General features: G+C 52.3%; 2 protein-coding genes across 2 annotated transcripts in view; both read left to right on the top strand.

Moving 5' to 3' along the window:
• The first annotated feature begins 9,040 nt into the window (after window positions 1-9,040).
• Window positions 9,041-13,781, top strand: ccndx (cyclin Dx). Its single transcript, XM_088646367.1, has 4 exons — window positions 9,041-9,604; window positions 11,526-11,741; window positions 11,829-12,164; window positions 13,043-13,781. The coding sequence occupies exons 1-4, from the start codon at window positions 9,407-9,409 to the stop codon at window positions 13,427-13,429; spliced, it is 1,137 nt and encodes a 378-aa protein (XP_088502493.1). The 5' UTR covers window positions 9,041-9,406; the 3' UTR covers window positions 13,430-13,781.
• Window positions 13,782-14,377: 596 nt separating this feature from the next.
• Window positions 14,378-18,065, top strand: part of nucb1 (nucleobindin 1) — a 24,850-nt gene continuing 21,162 nt past the window's right edge. Inside the window, exons 1-4 of the mRNA XM_088646344.1 lie at window positions 14,378-14,498; window positions 16,329-16,458; window positions 16,634-16,741; window positions 17,600-17,732. Of these exons, the coding sequence (XP_088502470.1) occupies window positions 14,443-14,498; window positions 16,329-16,458; window positions 16,634-16,741; window positions 17,600-17,732 (427 nt within the window). The 5' untranslated portion in view covers window positions 14,378-14,442. The remainder of the gene's footprint in view (window positions 14,499-16,328; window positions 16,459-16,633; window positions 16,742-17,599; window positions 17,733-18,065) is intronic.

The raw sequence follows: 18,065 nt of genomic DNA, 5'->3' as shown, positions 1-18,065 counted from the left end.
CAATAGGAGCTCCAATCCCAGTACAGTAGAACAGTCTGCTACAATAGGAGCTACAGTCCCAGTACAGTAGACCAGTCTGTTACAATAGGAGCTACAGTCCCAGTGCAGTAGGACAGTCTGTTACAATAGGAGCTCCAGTCCCAGTACAGTAGGACAGTCTGTTACAATAGGAGCTACAGTCCCAGTACAGTAGAACAGTCCTGTTACAATAGGAACTACAGTCCCAGTGCAGTAGAACAGTCTGTTACAATAGGAGCTACAGTCCCAGTGCAGTAGGACAGTCTGTTACAATAGGAGCTACAGTCCCAGTACAGTAGAACAGTCTGTTACAATAGGAGCTACAGTCCCAGTGCAGTAGGACAGTCCTGTTACACTAGGAGCTACAGTCCCAGTACAGTAGAACAGTCCTGTTACAATAGGAACTACAGTCCCAGTGCAGTAGACCGGTCTGTTACAATAGGAGCTACAGTCCCAGTACAGTAGACCAGTCTGTTACAATAGGAGCTACAGTCCCAGTGCAGTAGGACAGTCCTGTTACAATAGGGGCTCCAGTCCCAGTACAGTAGAACAGTCTGTTACAATAGGGGCTCCAGTCCCAGTACAGTAGAACAGTCTGTTACAATAGGAGCTCCAGTCCCAGTACAGTAGAACAGTCTGTTACAATAGGAGCTCCAGTCCCAGTACAGTAGAACAGTCTGCTACAAGTGGAGAGATGAGGAGTAGGGACGAGGAAGACTGCGGTGTTCCTGTTCGGTGATCCCCGCTGGGCCTGTGTGTCAGTGTCCACATTCCCACGGCTCTTCCCTCCCTCCCTGCTCCCAGCACCTGTCGATCTCGTCACTGTCCCATCTGAGAAGGGGCGTCTCCCGACCCCTGGCCTGGGAAATGAGCTGGAAAATTAGGGGAGGTCTGCGCCGTCCCCCCTCTCTCTGTCTCTGTCCTGTTCTGTTCCAACACAGGGGCCTGTCCTTTCAGTGTGAGAGCACAGCTGCAGCTCATGAATACAGCACTGCGCTAATCAGTGTGTGGACAGTATCTGTATATATATCTGTCTGAATACAGCACTGCACTAATCAGTGTGTGGACAGTATCTGTATATATATCTGTCTGAATACAGCACTGCGCTAATCAGTGTGTGTACAGTATCTGTCTGTATATATATCTGTCTGAATACAGCACTGCACTAATCAGTGTGTGTACAGTATCTGTCTGTATATATATCTGTCTGAATACAGCACTGCACTAATCAGTGTTTGGACAGTATCTGTATATATATCTGTCTGAATACAGCACTGCACTGATCAGTGTGTGTACAGTATCTGTCTGTATATATATCTGTCTGAATACAGCACTGCACTGATCAGTGTGTGTACAGTATCTGTCTGTATATATATCTGTCTGAATACAGCACTGCACTGATCAGTGTGTGTACAGTATCTGTCTGTATATATATCTGTCTGAATACAGCACTGCACTGATCAGTGTGTGTACAGTATCTGTCTGTATATATATCTGTCTGAATACAGCACTGCACTGATCAGTGTGTGTACAGTATCTGTCTGTATATATATCTGTCTGAATACAGCACTGCACTAATCAGTGTGTGTACAGTATCTGTCTGTATATATATATCTGTCTGAATACAGCACTGCACTAATCAGTGTGTGTACAGTATCTGTCTGTATATATATCTGTCTGAATACAGCACTGCGCTAATCAGTGTGTGGACAGTATCTGTATATATATATCTGTCTGAATACAGCACTGCGCTAATCAGTGTGTGTACAGTATCTGTATATATATCTGTCTGAATACAGCACTGCACTGATCAGTGTGTGTACAGTATCTGTATATATATCTGTCTGAATACAGCACTGCACTAATCAGTGTGTGGACAGTATCTGTATATATATATCTGTCTGAATACAGCACTGCGCTAATCAGTGTGTGGACAGTATCTGTATATATATCTGTCTGAATACAGCACTGCACTAATCAGTGTGTGTACAGTATCTGTATATATATCTGTCTGAATACAGCACTGCGCTAATCAGTGTGTGGACAGTATCTGTATATATATATATCTGTCTGAATACAGCACTGCGCTAATCAGTGTGTGTACAGTATCTGTATATATATCTGTCTGAATACAGCACTGCGCTAATCAGTGTGTGGACAGTATCTGTATATATATATCTGTCTGAATACAGCACTGCGCTAATCAGTGTGTGGACAGTATCTGTATATATATCTGTCTGAATACAGCACTGCGCTAATCAGTGTGTGTACAGTATCTGTCTGTATATATATCTGTCTGAATACAGCACTGCACTGATCAGTGTGTGTACAGTATCTGTCTGTATATATATCTGTCTGAATACAGCACTGCACTGATCAGTGTGTGTACAGTATCTGTCTGTATATATATCTGTCTGAATACAGCACTGCACTAATCAGTGTGTGTACAGTATCTGTATATATATCTGTCTGAATACAGCACTGCACTAATCAGTGTGTGGACAGTATCTGTATATATATCTGTCTGAATACAGCACTGCGCTAATCAGTGTGTGTACAGTATCTGTCTGTATATATATCTGTCTGAATACAGCACTGCACTGATCAGTGTGTGTACAGTATCTGTCTGTATATATATCTGTCTGAATACAGCACTGCACTAATCAGTGTGTGTACAGTATCTGTATATATATCTGTCTGAATACAGCACTGCACTAATCAGTGTGTGGACAGTATCTGTATATATATCTGTCTGAATACAGCACTGCGCTAATCAGTGTGTGTACAGTATCTGTCTGTATATATATCTGTCTGAATACAGCACTGCACTGATCAGTGTGTGTACAGTATCTGTCTGTATATATATCTGTCTGAATACAGCACTGCACTAATCAGTGTGTGTACAGTATCTGTATATATATCTGTCTGAATAAAGCACTGCACTAATCAGTGTGTGGACAGTATCTGTATATATATCTGTCTGAATACAGCACTGCGCTAATCAGTGTGTGTACAGTATCTGTATATATATCTGTCTGAATACAGCACTGCACTAATCAGTGTGTGGACAGTATCTGTATATATATCTGTCTGAATACAGCACTGCACTAATCAGTGTGTGTACAGTATCTGTCTGTATATATATCTGTCTGAATACAGCACTGCACTAATCAGTGTGTGGACAGTATCTGTCTGTATATATATATATGTCTGAATACAGCACTGCACTAATCAGTGTGTGTACAGTATCTGTATATATATCTGAATACAGCACTGCACTAATCAGTGTGTGTACAGTATCTGTCTGTATATATAGTGTCTATATACTGTACACAGTATGTCTGTCTGAATTCAGCTCCAGCAACATTTGAAAACTCTGAAAGGGTCTGAGTACGTCTGCAAGGCGCTGTATAAACACAACATCCCCTCCTCCGCACTCCGGCCCTCCCGTCTGCGTGACTCGTCCGTGGGGAGGACCTGGCGCCACTGCAGACGAGCCCATCAGCCCCTCTGTCTGGCCCAGGCCAGTCGGGTGTGACGTCTAGGAGCTGTGAGCAGAGGGCCTCTGACCGGTCGCCTTTCTCTGAGGCTCTCAGGCCAGCGGCACGGAGCCTCGCTGTCCTGTCACTGATTAGGGCATTGTGTCTGCTGGCAGGTTCAGCAGCAGTACAGGGGGGGGCAGATCTGAAACGAGCTCTCAGACTGACCCGTCTGATGTGTCGGTCCTGCTCTGGTGTGGTCACCCGAGGGCGACCGGATCTTGGACGGTCATCTGTCCAGCCAGTGTGCTGAAACCTTCTCTGCAGTGGGGACACAGTGGAGCGGCTCACTCCATAGTGTCTGACAACGCTGGCACATGACAGGCCTGCCTGCAGCATGCCAATGGCCCTCTCCCGGACTGCTGGGACACTCCAGGCATTATGGGACGCACAGAAAACTGACTGAGTGGGGCCTTTTTCTTGCAGTGACCTAAGCTTGGAATTCAGGCCCTTTTAAAGGTGACCTGATCAGGCATTGCTCCACCTGGACCTCGTTGGGTCCAAGTGCACCTAACGAGCTCTCGTGTGATTGGCCAGTTGCACTGCCTCACTGCAAAAGCTGTACTGCTGGGTCAGAGGGCTTCAAACAAGTTGACAACTTTTTGCGACAGTTCATGCAGTAAGCTATAACTATAGTATTCTCATTCCAGAAAATGTTGCGCTTCTTTTTTCCATCAGTATATATCCACTGACCAAACCCCCCCCTGGCCTTTACCCCTCATGGCCTCCTAATAACCCCCCTCTCTGAACTGGCTCCATCCCTCTGCTCTCCTCCCACTGAGAGCTGGTGTGTGTGAGAGGACTGGAGCATCATCCAGGTGGGGGTGCAGGGGATCCCCAGGAGCTGTACAGTGCTCTGAGTGGGGTGTGCAGGCAGGCGCTATAGAAGTGTGAGGAATTATTCTTATTACTACTAATACTACAGTAATCTACAGTACTGTCACAGTGTCCTCGTTACCTGTAAAGAGCTCTGAGTGGAGTATGCAGAAAGGCGCTATATAAGCACTGTATATTGTTGTTGTTGTTATTATTTTATTATTATTATTATTGTTGTTGTTGTTATTATTATTATTTGATGATGAGGATGAGGAGGATGAGGACGTGTCTGCCTGCGACAGAGGCGCACAGTCAGGATGAGCTCTTATTATTATTGTTGTTGTTGTTATTATTATTATTTGATGATGAGGATGAGGAGGATGAGGCGCGCGGTCAGGATGAGCTCTTATTATTATTATTGTTGTTGTTGTTATTACTATTATTTGATAATGAGGATGAGGAGGATGAGGCGCGCGGTCAGGATGAGCTCTTATTATTATTATTGTTGTTGTTATTTTATTATTATTTGATGATGAGGATGAGGAGGATGAGCCGCGCAGTCAGGATGAGCCCTGCGGCGGAGCTCCCAGTCCCAGGCTCGCTGTGTGAGCGGTCCACAGGGGGCGTGTCCGAGCAGCAGGTGTCCGTCCGCGGGACAAAGGCAGCAGATTGCGAGGGCTGGCGGCGGGTGCTCAGGAATGGGCCGCGGGTGATGGACAGCCGGGCCATTGTGCTCCTGTCGCACTGACAGCCCGCCCCCCTCCAGCCCCCCGTCCGCGTCTCCCACCGTCCCCCACAGGCAAACCCCCTTTCCCCGCTGACCGACTCAAACCTGTGTCCACTGAGCCTGTGTCCAGTCCACCCTGCCCACTGAGCCTGTCCTCTCTGGGCAGCCAGGTCTGCCTGTGTCCAGTGTGTGTGTCCAGGCTGTGGTCACTGAGCCTGTCCTCTCTGGGCAGCCAGGTCTGCCTGTGTCCAGTGTGTGTGTCCAGGCTGTGGTCACTGAGCCTGTCCTCTCTGGGCAGCCAGGTCTGCCTGTGTCCAGTGTGTGTGTCCAGGCTGTGGTCACTGAGCCTGTCCTCTCTGGACAGCCAGGTCTGCCTGTGTCCAGTGTGTGTGTCCAGGCTGGTGTCACTGAGCCTGTCCTCTCTGGGCACCCAGGTCTGTCTGTGTCCAGTGTGTGTGTCCAGGCTGTGGTCACTGAGCCTGTCCTCTCTGGGCGGCCAGGTCTGCCTGTGTCCAGTGTGTGTGTCCAGGCTTTGGTCACTGAGCCTGTCCTCTCTGGGCAGCCAGGTCTGCCTGTGTCCAGTGTGTGTGTCCAGGCTGTGGTCACTGAGCCTGTCCTCTCTGGGCAGCCAGGTCTGCCTGTGTCCAGTGTGTGTGTCCAGGCTGTGGTCACTGAGCCTGTCCTCTCTGGACAGCCAGGTCTACCTGTGTCCAGTGTGTGTGTCCAGGCTGTGGACACTGAGCCTGTCCTCTCTGGGTAGCCAGGTATGTATTGGGCATAGGCTCAGTGGGCTGGGTGAACTGGACACAGACTCAGTGGGCAGAGTGGAGTGGACAGGCTCAGTGGGCAGTGTGGAGTGGACACAGGCTCAGTGGGCAGAGTGGAGTGGACAGGCTCAGTGGGCAGTGTGGAGTGGACACAGGCTCAGTGGGCAGTGTGGAGTGGACAGGCTCAGTGGACAGGGTGGATTAGACACAGACTCAGTGGGCAGTGTGGAGTGGACAGGCTCAGTGGGCAGTGTGGAGTGGACAGGCTCAGTGGGCAGTGTGGACTGGACACAGACTCAGTGGGCAGTGTGGAGTGGACAGGCTCAGTGGACAGGGTGGACTAGACACAGACTCAGTGGGCAGTGTGGAGTGGACAGGCTCAGTGGGCAGTGTGGACTGGACACAGACTCAGTGGGCAGTGTGGAGTGGACAGGCTCAGTGGGCAGAGTGGACTAGACACAGACTCAGTGGGCAGTGTGGAGTGGACAGGCTCAGTGGGCAGTGTGGACTGGACACAGACTCAGTGGGCAGTGTGGAGTGGACAGGCTCAGTGGGCAGTGTGGACTGGACACAGACTCAGTGGGCAGTGTGGAGTGGACACAGTGGGCAGTGGGAACTGTGCAATTGAGGAGACAGACCCGAATGAAGGAGTGAAAGGGGTAATGGAGGAGGGAGAGGGAGAGGAGGGAAAAGAGGAGGAGAGGAGTTGTGTGTGCGCCTGTTGTTGGCGTGTCAGTGTGTTTGAACTCTGACCTCCCTGGGGAACTGTTTGCAGGGAAGTCATGTGTCTCCTAATGGGCCCCAGTCTCAGGGGACAGAGAGCCCTCATGACAACCCTGGGGGTCAGAGTTCAAACACACTGTCACTCCAGCTCACACAAGCAGGCTGTGTGTCAGACAGAGTGCTGCTCTGCTGGGGCAGGATCTGTCACAGGTACATAACTGAGCCCGTGTCCACTGAGCCCGTGTCAAGTCCACACTGCCACCGAGCCTGTGTCCAGTCCACACTGCCCACTGAGTCTGTCCAGTCCACACTGCCACCGAGCCTGTGTCCACTGAGCCTGTGTCCAGTCCACCCTGCCCACTGAGCCCGTGTCCACTGAGCCCGTGTCCGGTCCACACTGCCACTGAGCCTGTGTCCACTGAGCCCGTGTCCAGTCCACCCTGCCCACTGAGCCAGCATCCTCTCTGGACAGCCAGGTCTGCCTGTGTGGTCCAGTTTCTATGGTCAGGCTGTGGTCACTGAGCCTGTCCTCTCTGGGCAGCCAGGTCTGCCTGTGTCCAGTGTGTGTGTCCAGGCTGTGGTCACTGAGCCTGTCCTCTCTGGACAGCCAGGTCTGCCTGTGTCCAGTGTCTGTGTCCAGTCTGTGGTCACTGAGCCTGTCCTCTCTGGACAGCCAGGTCTGCCTGTGTCCAGTGTCTGTGTCCAGTCTGTGGTCACTGAGCCTGTCCTCTCTGGACAGCCAGGTCTGCCTGTGTCCAGTGTCTGTGTCCAGTCTGTGGTCACTGAGCCTGTCCTTCGTCAGGGTCTGTTTCCGTTTGCTGTTATTTATCTTGGTTAGATATTCAGCTAGTGTGTGTTGTCTGTTCAGGGTTCTGTAGCAGAGTCCAGTGTGTGTGTGTGTGTGTGTGTGTGTGTGTGTGTGTGTGTGTGTGTGTGTGTGTGCTGTCATGAAGTTGAGTCTCTCCTCTCCTCCTCCCCTCCCTCTGCCTGCCGTCTGCAGCTCCTCTTCCTCATTGTCAAACCCGTCTCTGCTGAACGCTTAAACAAATCCATTGTCTCTCTTTGCCAGATGACCCCGGCGCCCCCCCCTCTCCCCCTCTCCCCCTGTCTCTCGTCTTGCCTGTCAAAGGGAAGGTCTGGGAGAGACGCCCAGATCTCCTCCTCCTCTCCCCTGCCCCCCCCACCCCTCTCAGAAAGCACTTTGCCATTGTTAGACGGGAGACACGATTTCCCTCAACACGCCTCCTCTCTCCCTTCGCTGCGATCTGCTCGAGACAGTCCCTGCGTTCAGGCTGGGCGCGCACACGCGCCGGGGGGCACAGTGGTTTGTCAAGGACCGGCTTCCCAACAGCCCAACGCAGCACGGTTGTTTGTTACGGTGAGACGAGCCGCTCTCTGGAGAGGGGGATGTAGAGAAAGGGCTCGTTTTGACTGAAAATACAGGCGGAAGTGAACTTAAACCTGAGGGCAGGAGGCTCTTCTGTACGCCGAGGGGGGTGGGGGTGTGGAACAGGCTGCCCAGCTCTGTGGTTGAAGCCGATACCCTGGCTTCTCTCCAGACACAGCTGGGTGAGCTCCTCCAATCAGGACAGGAGGCTCTACTGTACACCGAGGGGGGTGGGGGTGTGGAACAAGCTGCCCAGCCCTGTGGTTGAAGCCAATACCCTGGCTTCTCTCCAGACACAGCTGGGTGAGCTCCTCCAGTCAGGACAGGCTCTACTGTACACAGAGGGGGGTGGGGGTGTGGAACAAGCTGCCCAGCCCTGTGGTTGAAGCCGATACCCTGGCTTCTCTGGATGAGCTCCTGGGACCAATTCACCACTAATTACCAAGCAGTGACAGTTCAGGCCAAACAGGCTAAATGGCTTCTTCTCTCTTTGACTGCTTCTATGTTCTGATGTTGATTCCCAACACCAGTCCTTGGTCAGACATTTGATGCCAAACCTGAGAAAAAAAAGTAAACCTTTGTCAAGGTAAAGCTTGATCTTCATCCTCAGGACTGAAAGACTGAAACCGAGAAAATGAATCTGTGAATCATACAATTACAATGATGGGACATAAATATGATCAGTGAGCCTTCGTACCAGTTAATTTGACCATTACTGGTAGATCAAAAAGATTTCTCAGTGAATGTGTGCAGCCCCTACAGACTTTTAACTTAAAAATTAAAAGAAAAAATAATATAAGAGGTTAAGTTATTGATACATCTGTTTGCCTGTTCTTTTCAACAAAACTTCCAGATCTCTTTCCGAAGTGCTGGACGAACAGCCAATCACAGAGAAGCTGGAGGAGAAGGCGGAGCAAGAGGGTGGAGGCTGTGGGAGAGGTGAGCTAACAACCAGCCAATCACAGCAAAGCTCAGGGAGGAGGAGGGGCAGGGGGCGGGGCTCGAAGGAGAGGTACATAAACAGATCCCAGGGCTGTCTGGGGTCAGTGTACATCAGGTCACAGAGACGACCACTGACTGACACAGGAGGGACAGGACAGGACAGGAGACTCACACACTGATAGCCTCGCACACACACACAGTGGTCAGCTCAACACCAGAGTGGGACAGACACTGGACACACACACTGACAGACAGGAGGCTCACACACTGATAGCCTCGCACACACACAGTGTTCAGCTCAACACCAGAGTGGGACAGACACTGGACACACACTGATAGCCTCGCACACACACACAGTGGTCAGCTCAACACCAGAGAGGGACAGACACTGGACACACACACTGACAGACAGCAGACTCACACACACTCTTGGGGACAGGCAGACACACAGAGACATTTCCATCAGAAGCCTCTCTCTCTCTCTACGATGTGGGACTCGCTGCAGTGCGGACAAGTGCCTGTGGGGGGCGCTGTTAGGGCGCACTGGGACCCCTGTGCCTCGGGGGACAGAGTGATGGAGACCCTGCTGATGACGGAGGAGAGATACCTCCCCTCTCCAGGCTACCTGGCCTCTGTCCAGAGCGAGCCCAGGAACAGACAGCTGCTGGCCAACTGGACGCTGGAGGTACTGACCGCGTATCCATCTGCATGTGGACTGACAGTGTGTCCATCTGCGCGTGGACTGACAGTGTGTCCCCCTGCGTGTGGACTGACAGTGTGTCCATCTGCGTGTGGACTGACAGTGTGTCTGTCTGCGTGTGGACTGACCATGTGTCCATCTGTGTGTGGACTGACAGTGTGTCTGTCTGCGTGTGGACTGACAGTGTGTCCGTCTGCGTGTGGACTGACAGTGTGTCCCCCTGCGTGTGAACTGACAGTGTGTCCATCTGCGTGTGGACTGACAGTGTGTCCCCCTGCGTGTGGACTGACAGTGTGTCCATCTGCGTGTGGACTGACAGTGTGTCTGTCTGCGTGTGGACTGACCATGTGTCCATCTGCGTGTGGACTGACAGTGTGTCCCCCTGCGTGTGGACTGACAGTGTGTTCCCCTGCATGTGGACTGACAATATTACCCTTATAGTCTGGAGCTACAGTCTGCGGTTATATTACAGTTACAGTCTGGAGACACAGTTACAGTTACAGTCTGAGTTACGGTCTGCAGTTATATTACAGTTACAGTCGGAGTTACAGTTAGAGTTACAGTCTGGAGACACAGTTACAGTCAGGAGATACAGTTAGAGTTACAGTCTGGAGACACAGTTACAGTCAGGAGTTACAGTTAGAGTTACAGTCTGGAGACACAGTTACAGTCAGGAGTTAAAGCCACAGTCCAGAGTTACAGTAATAGCTACACTCAGAAGTTACAGTTACCGTCTGGAGTTACAGTTAGAGTTACACTCTCAAGTCACAGCTGTAGCCTGGAGTGACATTAAAATGACAGTCTGAAGTTACAGTTACAGTGGCAGTAATGTTACAGTTACAGTCCTGGGTAATAGTTGCAGTCTGAAGTTACAGTTACAGTTGCAACCTGGAATTACAGCTGAATCTGAAGTTACAGTTACAGTGTGCAGTCATATTACAGTCCTGAACAAGCTGTCCAGTATTCAGTATGCACTTACAGCATTCTTTTATTCAACAGTTACATTCTGGGGTTATATGACATTTATAGTCTGATGTTACAGCAATATCTGTGTGCTCAGTGTGCTCAGTGTGCTGTGTGTGTGAGGCAGGTCTGTAGGGTTGTGTGCTCAGTGTGCTGTGTGTGTGAGGCAGGTCTGTAGGGCTCTGTGCTCAGTGTGCTGTGTGTGTGAGGCAGGTCTGTAGGGCTCTGTGCTCAGTGTGCTGTGTGTGTGAGGCAGGTCTGTAGGGCTCTGTGCTCAGTGTTTGTGTGAGGCAGGTCTGTAGGGCTGTGTGCTCAGTGTGTGTGTGTGTGAGGCAGGTCTGTAGGGCTGTGTGCTCAGTGTGTGTGTGTGTGAGGCAGGTCTGTAGGGCTCTGTGCTCAGTGTGCTGTGTGTGTGAGGCAGGTCTGTAGGGCTCTGTGCTCAGTGTGCTGTGTGGCAGTGCTGTAGCTCTGTGCTCAGTGTGCTGTGTGTGGCAGTGCTGTAGCTCTGTGCTCAGTGTGCTGTGCTGTGTGTGGCAGTGCTGTAGCTCTGTGCTCAGTGTGCTCAGTGTGCTGTGTGTGGCAGTGCTGTAGCTCTGTGCTCAGTGTGCTCAGTGTGCTGTGTGTGGCAGTGTTGTAGCTCTGTGCTCAGTGTGCTGTGTGTGTGGCAGTGCTGTAGGGCTGTGTGCTCAGTGTGCCGTGTGTGTGAGGCAGGTCTGTAGGGCTGTGTGCTCAGTGTGCTGTGTGTGTGAGGCAGGTCTGTAGGGCTGTGTGCTCAGTGTGCTGTGTGTGTGAGGTCTGTAGGGCTGTGTGCTCAGTGTGCTGTGTGTGGCAGTGCTGTAGCTCTGTGCTCAGTGTGTGTGTGTGGCAGTGCTGTAGCTCTGTGCTCAGTGTGCTGTGTGTGGCAGTGCTGTAGCTCTGTGCTCAGTGGCCTCTCTCCCTGCAGGTGTGCTGTGACAGCCAGTGTGAGGAGGGGGTGTTCTCCCTCTCTCTGGCTCTCCTGGACAGGGTGCTCTCCGTGTTGCCGGTGCGCCCCGACTCCCTGCAGCTGCTGGCCGCCGCCTGCCTCCTGGTGGCCTCGAAGCTGAGGCAGAGCGAGGCGCTGGGGGCCCGGGCGCTGTGCGCCGCCTCCGGCCTGGCCTTCCTGCCCCAGGAGCTCCGGGTGAGTACCCCCCCCCTGCCCCGCCTGTCCGCGCGGCCGCCCGCCCCCCCCCGCGCCGAGGTCCTGACCCCCCGTCTCCCCCCCCAGGGCATGGAGCGCGTGGTGCTGACCGCGCTGCGCTGGGACGTCGCCGCGGTGACGCCCCACGACTTCCTGCCCCACTTCCTGTCCGCCCTGGGCCTGGGAGGGCAGCAGCAGCAGCAGGAGGAGGAGGAGGAGGAGCAGGGGGGGGACTTCCTGCCCACGGTCCGTCGCCATGCCGACACCCTGGTGGCCCTGTGCGCCTGCGACGCCCGCTTCCTGGGCCTGCCGCCGTCCGTGGTCGCCGCGGCGACGCTGTGCTCCGCCCTCGGGGGGCTGGGCTACGGGGGTCCTCGCGAGGGGCTGGCCGCGCGGCTGGCCCGACTGTGCCGGACCGAGCCAGTGAGTGTCTGATCGCGATCGACTCGTTAAGCACTCATGACTCGTTAAACACTCATGACTCGTTAAGCACTCATGACTCGTTAAACCCTCATGACTCGTTAACCACTCATGACTCGTTAAGCACTCATGACTCGTTAAGCACTAATCCCACAGCCTGCATATTTACAGGCCGACACAGGCAGAGCTAGATAGGAAAACAGGTGGACACCCGAAAGAGGACTGATCAATGATAGATTTTTGATAGATGATTGATCGAGATGCTGACTGATCGATGCTGGGTTGAGAGGCTGATTGATTGATGATTGATAGGTGATTGATCGGGAGGTTTGTCGATGGATGATTGATAGGGATGCTGATTGACAGCGTGTTGATAGAGAGGTTTATTCAGAGATGATTGACAGAGGGTCTGATTGATAGGTGATTGGTAGAGAGGCTGATTGATAGAGAGGTTTATCGATAGATGGTTGATTGAGAGGCTGATGGATTGATGATTGATAGGTGATTGATAGAGAGGTTTATCGATAGATGATTGGTAGAGAGGCTGATTGATAGGTGATTGATAGAGAGGTTTATCGATAGATGATTGGTAGAGAGGCTGATTGATTGATGATTGATAGGTGATTGATAGAGAAGTTTATCAATAGATGATTGGTAGAGAGGCTGATTGATAGGTGATTGATAGAGAGGTTTATCGATAGATGATTGGTAGAGAGGCTGATTGATTGGTGATTGATAGAGAGGTTTATCGATAGTTGATTGATAGCGATGCTGATTGACAGATGATCGACAGGTGAGCGACAGAGAGACTGGGAGATGGATAGCTGAGCAGGCAGAGACCCCGGTACTAACAGGGCTGCCCGTGTGTGTGTGTGTTTCAGGCCATGCTGCAGTTCTACTCCGAGCAGGTAGAGGGCGCCCTCTCTGACCGCCTGCACCCGGGGCAGCAGCTGGGGAGGGAGAGGGCCAAGGAGGGAGAGGGCGCGGGCGCCAGGCACATGAAGGAGGGAGCCGTGGAAGGAGAGAGGGCCAGCACCCCCACCGACCTGAGGGAAGTGGATTTCAAAGCCCCAGCCCCGCTCCGACTGTTGTGCTGCGGCTCGGCCAGGAGGGGGCGCTGCGAGGACATCGGGCGGCTCGACAGGGCCGGGACGAAGAGCTCAGTGACGTCACCTCCTCGCCTGGCCTCCGTGTGGGAAGAAACAGCCCCACCGTGTGGCCGAGAAGAGAATTGCACTTTGTGTAACTTGTGCTTTGCCTTGTACTGAATTATTATTATTATTATTATTATTATTATTATTATTATTATTATTAACAACGATCATTAGTATCGTTGTTGTTCTCATGATTTGAAACATTCTGTTGATTCTGCGGTAATATTTATGTGTTTATTTATGGGCATTGTCCCTATTGCGTTGTTTTCTTATTTAAGTATTTATTGCACGTGTTGCCACTTGTTATTTATCAACCATTTGTATTTATTTGAAATTGTGGATGTAACTGTGACTCTGCGTTGATCGTTGAAAGTATTATTGGTGTCTCCCCCCGGGGTGTGATGTAAGTCTCCTCGATGACTCGTGACAGATTCTCTATTTTTGAATAAATTACTTTTTCATGGAATCTGCGCGCGCTGTCCACACCCCGCTCTGAGGAGGTATTTCTGCGCAGATGCCTGTTAATGGTTTGGTTAAAAACACACACACACACACACACACACACTTTCCTCTCTTGGTATTTTTACTCCTACGAATTTCGTAGTTTCCTTTTTCATGGCAACAACAATAGTATATACATTTCACACTGGAGTACATATACTATCATCAAAAAAGATGAAATGAGGTACCGGTGAGTAACGCTCAGGTTTCATATTCTTAACTTTAAAAAGTAGTCTGGAGATGTGCCCTTATATCTATCTTAAACTACGCAGGGCAGTTGGGCGGAGCGGTGGCTCTGTGGCTCAGGATCTGTGCCTGTGACTGGGAGGTTTGCCAGTTCAAATCCGCGACCGGCAGAGGAATCCTACTCCGTGGGGCCCCTGAGCGAGGCCCTTCAGCCCAGCTGCTCCAGGGGCGCTGTACAATGGCTGACCCTGCGCTCTGACCCCCAGCTTCTCTCCCTGTCTGTGTGTCTCCTGGAGAGCAAGCTGGGGTCTGAGAGAAGACACATTCCTAATGCAAGAAATTGTGCGCGTCAACACTCGTCCATACGGTAACCCTCCCCCCTCCCCGGGCTGCGGGCTTCTCGCGAGAAGAGCAGAAGCCCCGGAGCTGGACGCGTCCTTATGACGTCACAAGTTCCAGCAGGTCCCGGGTGGAGACGCGGCCCGTGTGTTTACAGGTGAGTCAGGCAGAAAGAAAGGTGGGAGTCTAAACAGTACCGACAGTCCGGTACCGTCCGAGAGACGGAGGGGAGCGGGGCTGCCGCCGGAGCAGGGGAGTCACGGTGTGCCCCGACAGTGTCCCCCCCTCCACCTGCTCGTGTTGGTCGGTCATTGTGAAGAGTCCTGTGCGGAGTCGGCAGCCCCGGCTCAGTCGTGTCAGCTGGTGGGGGCTGACATTTATAGTCTGATGTTACAGCAATATCTGTGTGTGAGGCAGGTCTGTAGGGCTGTGTGCTCAGTGTGCTGTGTGTGTGAGGCAGGTCTGTAGGGCTGTGTGCTCAGTGTGCTGTGTGTGTGAGGCAGGTCTGTAGGGCTGTGTGCTCAGTGTGCTGTGTGTGTGAGGCAGGTCTGTAGGGCTGTGTGCTCAGTGTGTGTGTGTGTGTGTGTGTGTGTGTGTGTGTGTGTGTGTGGCAGTGCTGTAGGGCTGTGTGCTCAGTGTGCTGTGTGTGTGAGGCAGGTCTGTAGGGCTGTGTGCTCAGTGTGCTGTGTGTGTGAGGCAGGTCTGTAGGGCTGTGTGCTCAGTGTGTGTGTGTGTGTGTGTGAGGCAGGTCTGTAGGGCTGTGTGCTCAGTGTGCTGTGTGTGTGAGGCAGGTCTGTAGGGCTGTGTGCTCAGTGTGCTGTGTGTGTCGAAGCCTCAGGGTCAGGAGGTCCTGGTCCGTCACTGAGAGCTCCAGCTGTTCAGGGGGTCAGGAACTGGACCAGGAGACTCGAGCAAGGATCCTCCCAGTGTAACAGGACCGGACCTGACCCACTGGACCAGCTGTCCTCCTGGTGTAACAGGACTGGACCTGAACCACCGGACCAGCTGTCCTCCTGGTCCAACAGGACCAGACCTGAACCACCGGACCAGCTGTCCTCCCGGTGTAACAGGACTGGACCTGAACCACCGGACCAGCTGTCCTCCCGGTGTAACAGGACTGGACCTGAACCACCGGACCAGCTGTCCTCCTGGTCCAACAGGACCGGACCTGAACCACCGGACCAGCTGTCCTCCTGGTCCAACAGGACCGGACCTGAACCACCGGACCAGCTGTCCTCCTGGTCTAACAGGACCGGACCTGAACCACCGGACCAGCTGTCCTCCTGGTCCAACAGGACCGGACCTGAACCACCGGACCAGCTGTCCTCCTGGTCCAACAGGACCGGACCTGAACCACTGGAACAGCTGTCCTCCTGGTCCAACAGGACCGGACCTGAACCACGGAACCAGCTGTCCTCACGGTCCAACAGGACTGGACCTGAACCAGCGGACCAGCTGTCCTCCTGGTGTAACAGGACCGGACCTGAACCACCGGACCAGCTGTCCTCCTGGTCCAACAGGACCGGACCTGAACCACCGGACCAGCTGTCCTCCTGGTCCAACAGGACTGGAATTATTTTTTTCAGTTCTCTCTAGCACATAAGGACTCCTTTTCACTGAGTATAGATGAGCTGTCAGACCTGGAGTTACCAATCCAGTGACGGAGCAGTGGCACTGCGGCTCAGGATTGGCGCTTGTGGCTGAGAGGTTGCCGGTTCAAATCCTACTCTGTTGGGCCCCTGAGCGAGGCCCTTCACCCTGCTCCAGGGTGCTGTATAAATGTCTGACCCTGCGCTCTGACCCAAAGCTTCTCTCCCTGTGTGTGTGTCTCATGGAGAGCAAGCTGGGGTCTGAGAGAAGACACATTCCTCATGCGAGACACTGTATCTGGCCAATAGAGTGATCTGATCTTATCATATCAATCCCACATTGCAGCAGTGCATCAGATTCTGTTTAATTCCTCCTCTCTCTCTCTTTCCCCATCCAGAATGACTGCCACATATCATTGGCTGCTGCTGCTGTCAGTCATCCTAGGGGCGTGGTCAGTGCCTATTGATCGCAATCAGAAGCCGTCTGAGGACCCGCCTCCTCAGCAGGACAAACAGGAAGAGTCGCTGGTACTAGCTATGTGTTCGTCATTAAGGAACTACAACTCCCACTGAACACTGGGGCAGGTATCCTTCCCCATCCAGCAAGGGGGCCGCTGCAGAGGTTCATGGGTGATGTAGTTCTTTCCAGCCTGTTTGTCTGTGAGCAGTCTAGAGTGGGCATGACTTTCTTTCTGTGTCTCAGGACACAGGGCTGTACTACGACCGATACCTGCGGGAGGTGATTGACGTGCTGGAGACTGACCCTCACTTCAGAGAGAAGCTGCAGACGGCAAACACAGAGGACATCAAGGCACGGAGAGCAGATGGGTAGTGAGAGGGAGTGTCCAGTCAGTGTGTCTGTATGAACGCCTCTCTTTCTCAGTGCAGTGTTAATGTACTGGAGTGTCCAGTCAGTGTGTCTGTATGAACCCCTCTCTCTCTCTCAGTGCAGTGTTCATGTACTGGAGTGTCCAGTCAGTGTGTCTGTATTAACCCCTCTCTCAGTGCAGTGTTCATGTACTGGAGTGTCCAGTCAGTGTGTCTGTATGAACCCCTCTCTCTCAGTGCAGTGTTAATGTACTGGAGTGTCCAGTCAGTGTGTCTGTATGAACCCCTCTCTCTCTCTCAGTGCAGTGTTAATGTACTGGAGTGTCCAGTCAGTGTGTCTGTATGAACCCCTCTCTCTCTCAGTGCAGTGTTCATGTACTGGAGTGTCCAGTCAGTGTGTCTGTATGAACCCCTCTCTCTCTCTCTCAGTGCAGTGTTCATGTACTGGAGTGTCCAGTCAGTGTGTCTGTATTAACCCCCCTCTCTCTCAGTGCAGTGTTCATGTACTGGAGTGTCCAGTCAGTGTGTCTGTATTAACCCCTCTCTCTCTCTCAGTGTTAATGTACTGGAGTGTCCAGTCAGTGTGTCTGTATTAACCCCTCTCTCTCTCTCAGTGTTAATGTACTGGAGTGTCCAGTCAGTGTGTCTGTATTAACCCCTCTCTCTCTCTCAGTGTTAATGTACTGGAGTGTCCAGTCAGTGTGTGTGTATTAACCCCTCTCTCTCTCAGTGCAGTGTTATTGTACTGGAGTGTCCAGTCAGTGTGTCTGTATGAACCCCTCTCTCTCTCAGTGTTAATGTACTGCAGTGTCCAGTCAGCTGACCCCTGTGTCTCTCTCAGAGCGGGAAGCTCAGTAAGGAGCTGGACTTCGTGGGTCACCATGTGCGGACCCGTCTGGACGAGCTGAAGAGACAGGAGGTGTCCCGTCTGCGGATGCTCTTGAAGGCCAAGCTGGACAGCACTGACCACAACAGTGAGTCTTACTGGCGAAAGTGCTTTCCTGTGGCCCAGTTGCCAGTGGTCTTCCCCAGGTTTCTGTTCCTACAGGTCTCTTGATCTGTGTGTGGTGTAGTGTGAGACCAGGAGCTGCAGACTGCTCCAACATTCCTGCGAATTTGTTGATACAAATATTGAACATTGTTGGGCTCAGGCTGCAGCCCTGTCTCACTCCGCGGCCTTGGGTGAAGAATTTGGTCCTTTTGTTTCTGATTTTCACTGCACATTTGCTCTCTGAATCCACTGATTTGATGATGTCGTACACTTTGCCCCCTGTGCCGCTGTGGAGAAGTTTTTTAAAACAATCCTT

The sequence above is a fragment of the Lepisosteus platostomus genome, chromosome 9 (assembly GCF_059453375.1).
Source record: "Lepisosteus platostomus isolate fLepPlt1 chromosome 9, fLepPlt1.hap1, whole genome shotgun sequence".
Lineage (NCBI taxonomy): Eukaryota > Metazoa > Chordata > Actinopteri > Semionotiformes > Lepisosteidae > Lepisosteus > Lepisosteus platostomus.
This window is presented reverse-complemented; position numbering and strand designations above follow the sequence as displayed.

Excerpts from the sequence above, each read along its gene's own strand:
- ccndx (XM_088646367.1), top strand. The coding sequence starts at position 9,407 with ATGTGGGACTCGCTGCAGTGCGGACAAGTGCCTGTGGGGGGCGCTGTT. Across the intron at positions 9,605-11,525 it reads TGGCCAACTGGACGCTGGAG|GTGTGCTGTGACAGCCAGTG; the intron begins GTACTGACCGCG and ends CTCTCCCTGCAG. Across the intron at positions 12,165-13,042 it reads GACTGTGCCGGACCGAGCCA|GCCATGCTGCAGTTCTACTC; the intron begins GTGAGTGTCTGA and ends TGTGTGTTTCAG.